Source organism: Apostichopus japonicus, chromosome 12 (assembly GCF_037975245.1).
Source record: "Apostichopus japonicus isolate 1M-3 chromosome 12, ASM3797524v1, whole genome shotgun sequence".
Classification (NCBI taxonomy): domain Eukaryota; kingdom Metazoa; phylum Echinodermata; class Holothuroidea; order Aspidochirotida; family Stichopodidae; genus Apostichopus; species Apostichopus japonicus.
Window position 1 is genome coordinate 20232809 of NC_092572.1, and position 13966 is coordinate 20246774.

The 13966-nt window shown below is 38.3% G+C and overlaps 1 protein-coding gene across 1 annotated transcript in view; it reads left to right on the forward strand.

Moving 5' to 3' along the window:
- LOC139976737 (dual specificity tyrosine-phosphorylation-regulated kinase 1B-like) overlaps positions 1 to 13966 on the forward strand; it is a 64012-nt gene that overhangs the window by 27892 nt on the left and 22154 nt on the right. The window contains exon 5 of the mRNA XM_071985454.1: positions 13424 to 13571. Coding sequence (XP_071841555.1) covers positions 13424 to 13571 — 148 coding nt within the window. The remainder of the gene's footprint in view (positions 1 to 13423; positions 13572 to 13966) is intronic.

Here is a 13966-nt window from a genome sequence, read left to right on the forward strand (position 1 = left end):
CTGACGATCCCAGAGTCAATCGATCCATTTGTATTTTATGACCCGTCTTAGTCTGCTTGGCTGACTACTTGAAGATTTGGGAAGTGGGACGGGGTGGGGGTAATTTCTAAGCATAGCTAGCAGATTTGTCTGCCATAAAATATACTACAGGCCCTGTAGAGTTTCTTATGAATTCATAAATACGTCCAACCAACATTGGGGTCCGACTAAATTTTAAAATTTAATCAGAAAACATAAGATTCATATTTTGATATCGACAGTTTGTCGATAGTTAACAACTTCCTTGTATTGTTACAGTAGGTTGGCTTGAGTATGAATTATAAAAACATAAAAGACCCTTGTTCAAAGATTGTTTACCACAGTAGTGTTAACAACGTCATAACAGCCTGTCGAGTGCCAAGTCAAGCTGTAACTACTGTCCTATTTTTATACCTGCGGTGTATAAATTACTCAAAAAACGGAAGATCAAATTCGTACGAATTCGTCAAGGGTCATGATGCATGGAGTTCCATAAATGGCACTTTTGACATTCATTCTTAATCTATCACATTTCGGGAAGAAACATTCAGGCAACATACTGAAGATCCACCAGACACACTACTCTATTACAGGAACTTTACCTTGATTAGCTCAAAACTGATTTGACCAAATTATTGCAACAAAAGCAAAACTACTCTTTACTCTTTTCAAGTGTTGATAGTTTCCAATTATTCCTGCACATAGTTCTTGACGATTTTATCAGTGCTTTGAAAGACTAAGTTTTTTGATATATTGCCCAACCCTTATAATCCTTCGAGACTCATAAATTGTGAGGGGAAGAATACGGTAGCCTTTCGAGAAGTTTTTGGAAAGTGCTTTGATGGTTAAATGCGACAATGATATATTTTCACCAAATTTTCCTAAAGTCTTACAATGGTAGTTGTAAATGCTTAGTTTATACAGAGAGTGTCTAGACGTGAAAACCTTGACAAATGAATGCTTTCATTTAGTATTGCTTGCTCACGAACTGCCGGTTGGATGAAAATTTCTACGAGTTTGTCTTATTTTTTTTCCATCAAAAAGTGAGGTGGCAGAAAACTGGTGGGGTCTATCGGGATCTTCACCTGAAGAATTTAGGTTCGGTTGATGCTACAGTTGCCCCATATGGGACAACCAAACTTTGACTATTCTGTCAACAAAGTTCTTGTCTTGTAAACATTTGTTTCATTGGAGTTGCAACATTCTGCTGAAATTTTGAGAGAAAATAAAGAAACCCTAGAAAATGAGACAAATTTTGAGGTATATTTAACAAAAAATATGATCTTTTGATTGCCTGGCACTCCTTTTGCTATTCATATTAAAGGATCTTAGCGCTGCCAGGGAGTACTGTACGTCCCTAGTTGAAGGGTGGGTAAAACATACTCCTGCCACCCCACCCCTACAGCCGCCCTAGAAAGTTCTCTAGAGTGATGTGGCCTGTTTCATGGACATCTCTACTAAATTGCACCACTGTAGGGTCACCGTGACGACGACAATTAACTGTATGGACTGAGCAAAAACCAAAAATGAAGGACAGGTGTGGAATTATCTACTTTGTAATCTACATTTCTTACTTTGGATAGATAACAGACAGAAGGCCAATCAGTTTGATTCTCCCCCACCCTCCCCCCCTCCTAAACCTGCAGCAGTAAAATAAGCACCACAGAATGCCTTTGTAAAATGATGCGTGTGAGAACAGCGTAGGACCGTAAAACACAATCAAGGCACAGCAGAGAGCTGCTTGTTTGAATGCTTTGCCAGTATGTCATCCCAGGCTGCACATTTCATGCATCCATAATCCAATAGATATGAACATAGATGCAGAAGACCAACAACTTTAAATTATGTATGACGTGACAGCAGTGCTGGAACATGTTCGCCTCGAATCCACCGCGTTCACTCTTCCCGTCGTCTTCCAATGTGTTTGGAAAAAAAAACTGAAAGTCACATTGAGGCTGCTAACCTCCCTCTCAGGTCACAGTCATGGCAGCTTGACCAATCACGTCGTCCGTCTCATAGATGTGTTTGCCGTTGCCGAGGTCTGCCGTCGTCTGCAACTCGTCAATAAATACTGCAAATTGCCGTACGTCGTCGTAGACCGAGTACGACAGCCACGACGACGAGGGGTTGACATATTCTCTGCATTTTGGGTGAGCCTGTCTGATGCAGGTTGTGTGTGGGTGTGTACTTGGCTCGTGTCTGTGCCAACATAAATTGCTAGTCAACGCAATTAGGCAAAAAGTTCAATCTTCGGGCACCTTTCATGAAGTGTTTGGGATGTAAAGATGCTGGCAGTTATAATGTTATACAGAGGCAGAACTCTGTACAATATTGTGTTCTGTATTGGATAAACCGAAGCCCAGTCGATGCTGTGTGAGACATACTGTACAGTATATCTCGGTTTTGCGTACATGCGCTGGGTTTTTACACCTGTTACACAAATACAATGTATGCTTGTACATGTATATAGAACCAAGGTTATTCAGGGGTTAATCAATTAGTTTTTTGTTCACATTCATGAATCATAAAAATTTGTGAGAAGCACAACAAACCTGTGAAATACATTGTACATCTACCCGACTCGGCTCTAGCTAGAGACTCGTAATGCTGCACTCTAGGTAAAGTATGAAGATAGATTTAGCAATTTGTTTGGTTTCACAGAGCTCATAGTGGTTTGAATCTATATAGCAATATTGGTTTCATACCGTATGTAGTACAGTATAAGTATATTCCTTACAGTGTAAATCACACAACAGGTAATGAATTTCACTAAATATGACTATTTTAAGCAAGTTTGATTCAGAAATATAAAGAGAATGTGGTTTCTAATTGTGCTTTAACATGTGATCAATATTAATGTGAAAAGATTAAGAGATGAAATATTGTAATTTGGGAGGATACAATTAAGGGGAGTCACTATGTACTTGCTAATATTTATAACATTCAATTCAAAAAATAAATAAATAAATAGTTTTGAAGAAAAAGGTATATTTTTCCAGCTAGCTTTGGAGTGTATGAGTACAGTGTAAGTACAGTACACATATTAAAAATGTCTTAAGATTTGTCATAAGATTTGATTATTAAAAATATGACTGGATGTGAGGAAACTGAGGCATGTAGGAATCCGCATAGATGCAACATACTTCCTTCCAAGAGTAATGTTGAGCCCGAATCGATGAGAAAAAGGACACACTGGAATCATTCAAGGCAGGGGTTCTCAACAGGCGGCCCCATCGGTCAAGTAAATCAGGACCACAAACTAAGAGTAGACAAACAATTTTAACATTATCCTTTCATGACGAGTATTTGCTTCTTGAGACTTCCTGTATGATCATGGAGGTAAAAACAGTTTTTACCTCCATGGTATGATAAACCATGCCTGTCTGAACTATGTGAGAAAAGGTTCCGATCTTTTAAATTCTATATTCACCCATTTGGATCAGTCTTATTATTCATGAAAGTCACGAAGATTATTCCGTCGAGTATGAGTCGAGTCGTTAAAGGTACAGCAATATTTGTATTCCCCTTCCTCCTCTACTACCCCTCCTGAAAAAATAAATAAATAAATGGGATGGTAAAACTGATGACCTATTAATGCATTTAATGACAGTAACAGTCATGTTTCATTCTTTGGCTTTTTTGTCCCTTCACAGAGAACAAAGCAGTGCAAGCACATAAAATTGTCAACTCAATATATTAAAGACTTACAACCACTGCAATAAAAAGTTATATCACCTTAACAACAAAGACTAATTTTGGGGGTACTGATTGCAGAAAGGGAACAAGGCAAATTCTGTTTTTTTTTTTTTTTTTTTTGTATTGAGGGAGGATTAAATGACCAATAGTGTGAGAGCAGAGTTCCCCACACCTTTTGTGACCATGGTTGTTATTGATTTGTACATGTGCCCTTTGTGTAATCAATTATCCATTAAATAGATGCTATGAATATTCATGAAGCCTGAAGTGTCATTCACCTTTTTCAAGAGTCACCCATTATGATGCAGCTTTAATTAGGTTGGATGTTTTCTTTGTGTTACTCAATTGCACAACCTCAATAAGACCGCCACCACCTTCATGGATATTTCTTTCTTTATTTCTATTCATAGAGCTCTAAGTTAACGAACAAAGTAATTAAAGAATTTTGATTGGAGTTCCTTTAAACTGTTTCATCTCCTGGACACTTTGTACAGTAATATTATAATCACATCTTTAAAGGCAATTGGGACAAACAAGAAATAATTTCTAAAGATTTCGGCTTTCACTGTCACTACATCAAGTGAAACATGGCCCGATAAGACATTGGTCCATCAGGGATATGATTTATCCAGTATTGCATCGCAAAATACTACACAATATCGGCAAATTGTTTGGACAAATTATTGCAAAGATTTATTTGTTTATTTATTTATTCGCATTTTAATCCAGGGTTGCTTATTCAGCAAAAGCTGGTTTCCAATAAGGCCTTGCTTTTTACATTAAACGTTATACATAAAAAGTAAAACATAGCAATACAAAAACAATTAAATGTACATATACAAAACAAAGCTGTAAAGTGGAGACTACTACAAAATAGATAAAAATGGAAATAAAAGAATGATCAAAAAATATAAGAATTATCAAAATATAGAATTTATATGATGTATACAGGCGCGTATCCAGGATTTTCTAACCCGGGGGGCGCGAATTACTATCTAAGCGGAGCGCCACCATCGGTTGGCGCGGAGCGTACAAGAAAATTTCTGGTTTTGATACCCCCCAGATCACCGGAAATGGCACTTCTCGGGCTTGAAAATGAGCAACCAGATGTAGACTTTTGCCTGAGAACCAAGTATTTCCCAAAAGTTTTTTCCATCCATAACCTTTTTGAAGATTGTCACCAGTCACACATCATGATCGACCTCATTGCATGTCCTATGGATCATTGCTTTTGTAGGTTATTCTACGTCACGGCCCACAATATCCGAAAGCCCCACATTTCAAGGTTTTAAGCCCATTACTTGTTGAGAATTTGAAAATTCACTTTTCTCGTGAATAAAATCACTTGAAAACATACCCATAATGTTGCACAAAATTCAATCTATAGACAACCAATATAGAAAAACCTCCTTGAACCCCTAACAGACAGGTCAAAATTGAACGAGTAGAGAAAAGTATGATGAAGAATGTTGGTGAGGAAATTTTTGAAAATTCCGACACAGTTAATTTATTGGTGTAGAAATATTGCAACCTCTTATAACGGCTTTTACAAAACTTGGTTGAAGGAACAGAAAAATAGCAGATATTTCCGATATCAGGTATATCGAAACCGAACACTTCACTCATAGGCGTAGGTCCCGTAGGACCTGCAGCCCCCCCCCCCCAATTGTTTTCCCATTTTTTTCGGACACCTACTGAAAGAAAAATAAATAGCAATGAATAGCTTAAAATGATCTCCTTGGTAATTGAAATAAAGTTGTAAGCTTGGCCGACATTACTACTGTAAAAGAGAGTTTTGACATAAATGGATCTGTATGGTTTTTCTCCATCTACATAAGACATTTGGTTGTTTACATTAGCATCCGGCGGTATACTGTGCAACTTTGACGGACCGTGCGGTACACGATGCCATTTGATGTAATGAGCGATCTTGCATATATGATATTGGGATCGACATGTTGAATGCGCGCTTTGCGCGCGAAAAATTTTGGCTTTTTTTTCGGGCAAGTCATTACAGCCCCCAAATCCAATCTGGCTCCTACGCCTTTGACTACACACATTGACAGTTTTTGAGGCTGTTCATCGTGGAACATGCATTTCAATGCTCATTGATATGATGTTATATCTGCTCTTTGCTTTACAAATTCGAACAGGCGTGTAGCGAGTAATTGCCAAGGGAGGGCGAAGCCTGTAGGCAAACTATGAGTTGGCGCGAAGCGTACAAGAAAAATTTTGGCCGAAAATGCCTCCCAGATCGCTGGAAATGACACTTCCCAGGCCTTGTAAGTTGCATCTAAGCATTGTCTATTTTGAAATTACTAGCGATGTCATAAAGAAAATTTGCTCGGGGGGGGGGCGGTCGCCCCCTTCCCGAAATGCGTTATGTTCCCCGACGACTCGGTCGAGTTCAAGTACATTAGTGAGAGAGGAAAAACGGAAACGTCAAAAATGGAGTTGTCGGGGTAAGGGGTAGGGTGAGGCGCACACCCCCTCCGTAATCCTTGATCTGTCACTGGCTACCCTGTGTATATAATAGGGATCTTTCTCTTCCCGAGGTCTTGGCTATCTTCTACTCCCTCCTTTTCTCCTTTTTCTCTCTTTTTTCTTTTTCTTTTCCCTTCCTTCCTCTCCTCCTTTTCTTTTTTCCCCTCCTTTTCCCTTTTTTCTTCTCTTTTTTTTCTCTCCTCTTTTCCTTACCCGGGGGTGCGCGCCCCCAACGCCCCCCCCCTGGATACGCACCTGGTATATCAGTTTTGTACACAGGGACCATAGTACTTTTCATTAAGAGAGACAGTTTGACAATTTATCGCTGGATAAACTAACAAGAAACTTCCAGAAATAATTGACATGATATGGTACATGTTGTATCTATAGGTAACTGTTCTACAAAATGGGTTCATAACTACACATATTGTATGCAAAGGTCTACATATTGCAATTTATGTGCGAAAAGGAGCTTGGCATGTTCTGTCTTTAAGGACTGGTTTTAAACCTGGAGAAACTCCTTCTAAAAAAGTGAAGAGTTGATTATTCCGTGACCTTTCGAGTGTCTTTTTTTTTATACCGCACTTCCTGCTGAAATATTAAGAATGAAGATCCAGGTAAATTATCTTGGACATATATATGATTGCGGGTATGAAAGGAAGCAAAAATTATTAGGTTCGAAAAAGATGTGAGGATAGGTATGAAATCAAAAGAAGTTAAAATCACCAAACCGGGAGAAATGTGAAGAAGCTGTGCAGGTGAATTAGTCAAAATTTGAAAGAAAAAAACCCCATCAACAACACATTTATTGTGTGGAATACAAAATATTGTGTACAGGATGAAATGGGTGGTAGCGCGCCGTTACATTGTAGCAGTCAAACAGTTGAAACAACATACAGTACTTAGATCTGTCTTAACATGTTTTTGTATCCAACTATATATTTTATCAACCCCTGACATTGTATTAAGATGTGTGTATTTTATCACTTCTTCAGCATGTTGAGAACGATGAAAAGTTAGAAACCAACACAAACTGAAACAGTAACGACATATCCTTAAAAGTTCTCTTATTTTCGTAACTCCTGTCTGCTTAAACTGAATCATGAGCTGTAGGCTACAAAACGGTTGCTCTTTAACGTTAGCATGCTAAAATAGTTGACATTTTTGGAAGTTACTCTTTGGTAGGTTCCGACGTCTCAAGTCAGACCCAGAACACCGAAAGTCAAATTTGGACGATGAAATTGTTCCGGTGAAGAAAAGTGGCCGATTGAAATTTGAGCCTGTGTGACCATTATACTGTTGACCTTTGCAATTCTGTTATAACAGTATAGTACCAACGTAAAAATGGAACCACTGCACTTACTGCATGTAAATGTTTTATGAATTTCAATCAGTCAATCTTTTGTACAAGCACATGTATCGTAAAGCGACACCCTCTTCTTCTTTGAACATCTTTTGGCTTGAACACTGGCCGGCCAGTATTTTCACTTTATGTCCTCGGCTGCAGTCAGTATATACTGCAATTAAAAGTCAAGCAGAGTTTATACTGCGGCCTAATTATTTTTCCAGCTGACATTGATGTGTTTAAGTCTAGTCATGTTTAATAAGAGGGACAGTATTAAAATAAGGGAAATGAATGATCAATGAGGGAGGGGGGGGGGGGGGGAGGATGCTTGAAATGTCTTTGAGATGACAAGAAGTTTTAATGATAGACTCTGGATCTTCATATTGTATGAATGTGTGCCATTCAGTGCAGATATTCAGTATGCAAGGTTTATTAGTTTACACTTTAACCTACCCTAGTGGCAGATCACTGAGTCACACTGAGTGATGTCACGAGTCATCGGTCGAGTAATCTATTTTCTAGAAGAGAGATGACTCTTAATTTGGGAATTTAATTTTTTGCAGGTTAGAACTAGATATATAATATAGTGAGTCAGTGACTCAAGTCACTGATACTGACTCACATTGAAGCAATGGAAAATATCTGACTTGGCCTTCAAATGGAATGAGTCACTGATCCTTACATACTCTGGCAATAAACATTGAATGATTTTAACTAGCTCACTCTGTGATGTTTTCATTCGTCCTCCCTCCCTTCCTCCATCCTACCCCCCCCCCATTCTTGGCAGGCTGTGACTATTCCAGGTACACAGGTAGTATATACAGTACAAGGCAGATGCCAATTATGCTTGCATTTGGTTGAAGAACTTGACAGTATGCCATCATTCCTTTTTGCAAAAATTTAAATGTCAAACCTTCAAAGGTTGGTAGGTGGATGATGCATTGCACAAAATGAGTCAAAGTTATTCTGTGAAAGAGGGAGTGGCAAATTTTCGTTAACCGCCCTCCAGGAAAACAATTGATTAAACTTAAATTGGTATGGTAAATATTTCTCCCTATTGTAGAATATTCTAGAGACTTTCTTTTTTTTTGATAGATCTTTCTGTAAACAGACAAAGACTTAATCTCTAGGGAGATTGGAATGTTTAAAACAAACAACGCCCGTAATATTTCAGTCGTGATCATAGAATGGGGCAAGGGGGATTGTATGATCAGGTCTCTACTTTCCCCCAATCAGGCTAGAGATGTGTCGATTAGTGGCCATTTAATTTGGCTGCCTGTATACTTACTAGCTTTATAATCCTAATATGGAGACTATCTAATCCACGTACATCTTTGCTACTGACTCTATACCTCGTTAAGGATGATTCTAGAAGCCTTGTCGTTCAGGTGTCACAGTCCCCTCCTGTTTTGGTGTTAAAAATAGGAATGATGCATGTGTCACCCAGGTGAGTCAGGTGCTTACTAAGAGGAGGCTATAATTTGGTTTTGTGCCACCTAACCTTCCAAGGCTTCTGGCAAACTGAATATGTGCTCAAAGCTGCTATTAATACATGCTACATACATACATACATGTATGCAACACATTGTTGTGGAATCTTTCCAGGAAGTACAGTGACTAAGCAATTTTTTTTTTTTTTTTTTTTTAAAGTGCATATTATCAACCTACTTCAGCAAGCCATAGCAACAATAACTGTACTGGTGCCAGCTTCTTTTGTGAGAGCTGTTTATTTGTTCACCATTACAGTGTTAAAGTACAGTAGTTAAGTTAATGAACTAATATTGGAGAAGACCAGTATACTGTATATCTCAGTTGTACTGTCACATCATGTATGTTGTAGGTTTATTCTATTGTAGCTTCTGAAGGAGAGGGGAGAAAGACGTAGATAGGCTACATTGATAGAAAGTTGGAATTTATCAGGGTTTGTTCAAAAATTGTGGGTTTGTTTTTTCATTTCACACACAGTAATTAGTGTTAAGTTTGTGACATTAATGAACTAAAAATTAATCAGAATATATACTGTATATATATCTTCAGCAATAAGAGAAAGATAATTATAGTGCCAATAAATATTGTATCGTTGTGTGCTTTGTTATTGGAAAGGTTACTAGATGTCTGTCACTCTGTCTGTGTGTGAGACTTTGAAGCGGGGGCCATGGGATGGTCTAGGGTTGGTTCCCCAGGGTGTGGATCCAGAGGGTGTGGATCCCCGAGAGTGTGGAGCGAGGATACTGTAGTTAGAAAGATGGTTGGGGGGGGGGTTACCTTCTAATCCATATATAGTGTTTGGTCATTTTCACTTCTATTGTTCTTTTTATGATCTCTTAAGGGAACATATTCCCATTTTCCTTTTCCATGTCCTCCCCCTCCCCCCCCCCCTCTCTCTCTGCCTGAGACATCTTAACTGGAATAAGATGTAACAAACCCTGTCATTGCATGTAAACCTGATTTCGTATCTTCGTTTGCTTGTGCTGCAGACAATGTTTTCCAGGTAATTGTTAATATTTTTCATTGACCTTTTCCATTGAACCCCCTTTTTTCTTCTCTCTCATTTAAACCAATTAAGCTTGTTGCTAAGGTACTTGGTGGTTGCCATTGGTGTGCAGACATATCAGCCTGTGTAGTCTGATTATAATTACTGTACTAGTGTTCACTAGGATTACATAACCATCAGTCCAGGCTTGGCTAGGCAACAAGATTGTGATCAATTTAGCCTCGGAAGTGTCTTGTCCCTGGGTAGCAACAGTAATATTAGGACTTGAGGTCATGGCAGGGTCAGTGCACTTGGAATTAACTTAAAAAGTTTGTGACTGTTACCAGGCATAGACAGTACAGAATTACACATAGGAAATCAAAGAGACCGTGCGTAAACCATTTAGCAAAGTACAGCAGCAGTAAAATCCAGGGAATTTCTTTGCCTCCACGGTGTAACCAATATGTGGACTGATAGTCCACATAGTTTGTAGTGGGTTGCTAGAGTTTTCAGGGCTTCCAAATGTTGAAGTAGGTCTACAGATTTTGGAAAGTGCTGACGCAGATTAAATTATAATTTTAACCATTCAGTCGATTCTGAGAAGCGGAAGAGGGAGGGTGGGGGGGAGGGGGACAAAGAAAAGGGGGCATAGAGTGAGTGATGGCTCAATCCTTAAGGTAAGATCCTGGTGGTAGGCTGGCCTTAAACTCATGGACCCCCCTGCAGTCAACCACACATCTTAGCTGGAGTACTGCTGTCATTTAAGTTCCTATATTATGTAGATATTTACAGTAGAATACTTGTTAGAAGACCGTGTATAAATTTGGAAACAAACGCGTTGGAGCCAAACATGGTTCGTTGGTGATTTTATGGTTCGTTGGTGGAGTTATGTCATAACTTGGTATCTACAGGACTTTACTTATAATCTATGTTATGTTAGATATTGAAACTGGTTCATTGGCTACACGCATAATCTACAAACATTCAGCAGTGTTAGTCAGAAGACTAAAAGCATCTGTTAGCCACATTTTGCATCAGTCTGTATACCTGGCACCCCTCTGACCAAGCCCCACATACAAGGAATAATTCATACCGTTTCTCATCGCTAAATGCTATGCATAATGGTCAAATTGCTGTACATATGCAAACTGTGCAAGGTTGCATAGCAGTTTATATACACAGGACCCATGTATCATTTTATTCACTGCCTTCAAACCTGCTACACAAACTCGGAACACTACAATTATTCACCCTACAATCATTCCACATTTAATCGGATGTACAGTAAAACAGCAGGGAGAGGAGTAGTTATGTGTAGTCTACATAGATCTACTTCATTCCTCACTTACCTGTCTCCTCTTATGCATACTGTATGCACTCTTATGATCAATCCACAAACATTAACTAAATAACAACTGACCAACATTCTTGATTTATGTCAAGTACAATTGTTTCACTGCTCCAATTAATGAAAACTGAAAGTAACTGTTTAATGTTATTCAGTAAAGTTAATGTCCCTTGCACACATCAGCCTGGAATAATTTAGCGTTCATATTTTGTGTAGCAGTTTCGAAGCCTCTGCGGTCTGTCTCTTAATAAAATAAAATGAAATAAAACTGTTAGCAAACTGCTTATCCACTAGAGAGCCTGTGTAATAGAATGTGTAAAAGTAAGTGGGCCTGACGTTTCGATCCTAGCAGGATCTTCTTCAGAGGCTAGCATCTGAAGAAGATCCTGCTAGGATCGAAACGTCAGGCCCACTTACTTTTACACAATCTTAATAAAATACTATGATTCTCACGTAAAGTAAACTGTTAGACATCTTCACACTCCTATAGCTACTTACCCATTTTGCATAGCATGGGTTGGGGGGGGGGGGGGGTTGGGGGAGGTGGGTTAATATTGGAAGCTTTCTAACAGTCTACCAGGGTTGAATAGTTTGTTTCATTTTAAAATGTTGTACTTTATTTGTCACCAAGACGTCCCATTTAAACTTCCTATCCGCTCCAAGTCATTCACAACATGAATTGCATCTCCACACACATGTATGTAAACCTACAGTTCGTTTTCCTCTACAAATATTAAGCAGGCTGTCTGGTTGTAAAACTTTTTAGAACTGTGTCGACAATTTCATACCATTAATTGTGAAACTCTGCAAAAAAAAACCTAACAGGTTACGCCAAGGAAATGTAATTAGTAGAATCTTTAAAAGTTGCGTGAAAAATTTGCTATTCCCTCTGGGTCCAAGTTGTAAAAACTGACTAATCATCTCAAGATGCATTTAATGTCAACTGCGCGATGCACAATGTCTGTACCTAATCAGAAAGTACAATGACATGTCGGCCAGCCTTACACTTTCATCAATGTGCTCACGGAAACGTGTCGAGCGCACCACGTGGAGGAAACGTTTGGCAGATTCGCATGTTATTTTTCTTTGCCGATGATGCAATTCTACTATAGAGCCATACCATGGCAAGCGGTCCAGAGGCACAGAATTTGAAAAGCCATGATTGGGCAGTCAAAAATTATTTTAGTGCTTTGTAACATGATGTTTGAGCTTTCTGGTTCAATTCATTATAAAAAAAAAATATTTTTGAATGAAATGACTCGGTTATGACAAATTCAGGATCGCAAAAATCAGTATGTTTTAAAGTGCACTGATTAACAGATAAATTTAAAGAGACTTGAAAGCCTTATAATAATTAGTCCAGGTAATCTGATATTGAACTATAACTACGATAGGACTATCTGGAAATAAATTCTTAGGTTTGTAATTAGTCCAAGTATTCTGATATTTAACTATGATGTAACTATTTGGAAATAAATTCTTAGGTTTGTATTAGTCCAAGTAATCTGATATTGAACTATAACAATAATGGGACTGTCTGGAAATAAATTCTTAGGTTTGTAATTAGTCCAAGTAATCTGATATTGAACTATAACAATAATGGGACTGTCTGGAAATAAATTCTTAGGTTTGTAATTAGTCCAAGTAATCTGATATTGAACTATAACATTAATGGGACTGTCTGGAAATAAATTCTTAGGTTTGTAATTAGTCCAAGTAATCTGATATTGAACTATAACATTAATGGGACTGTCTGGAAATAGATTCTTAGGTTTGTTATTAGTCCAAGTAATATTGAACTATAACTATGATGGGACTATGAGGAACATCTTTGACTAGTATGTGGACAGTGAACCAACATGTGCTCAATATCTGATAGCAAGAACTGTTGGCAAGTTGGATGGGCCATTCAGACATTGGCTCCCAGGAGCATTAACAATGTAAAGGCAGTTAACATTTTATAGTTGGCATATTTTTTTGCGGAATTTAATAATCATCAATTTTTTTCTTCTTCTCTCTTTAGTCACAATTTTCTTGAATTTATCCGTCTCGTCCACAGGTAGCCAAGGCGTTCGACCATCAGGAGTCGGAGTATGTCGCAATTAAAATAATCAAGAATAAGAGACCTTTTCTGAATCAAGCCCAGATAGAGGTGAAATTATTGGAGCTCATGAATAAACATGATACTGATAGCAAGTACTATATTGGTAAGTACAGAGTTAGATCGTGTACATAAAATTTGCATACATTATATCGCACATTTTGAACAAGTATTTCCTGCAATGCTTTGGTGACTAGAAGCAAAGCTGAAGGAGGACAGGTTGACCATTGAAGATCAATCAATAACGGGAAGATATCAACTGCATTTAAGAGAAAATGCACACAAATCTTAAAACATTAGAGTGTGGCATATATTTTGGCGATTCCGTGCAACGACTGGGTTCTGGACAAGAAATGTTGATCATTCTCTGTAGAACTCTTGCATTCTCGTGCATTTTTGGAAAACGACAAAGTTACACACACCCTCCTCCCCCATCATCCCTCTTCCTTAAATTAACCTTAAATTAGCTCTTGCATTATGACATTCATTTTGGGATTGTAT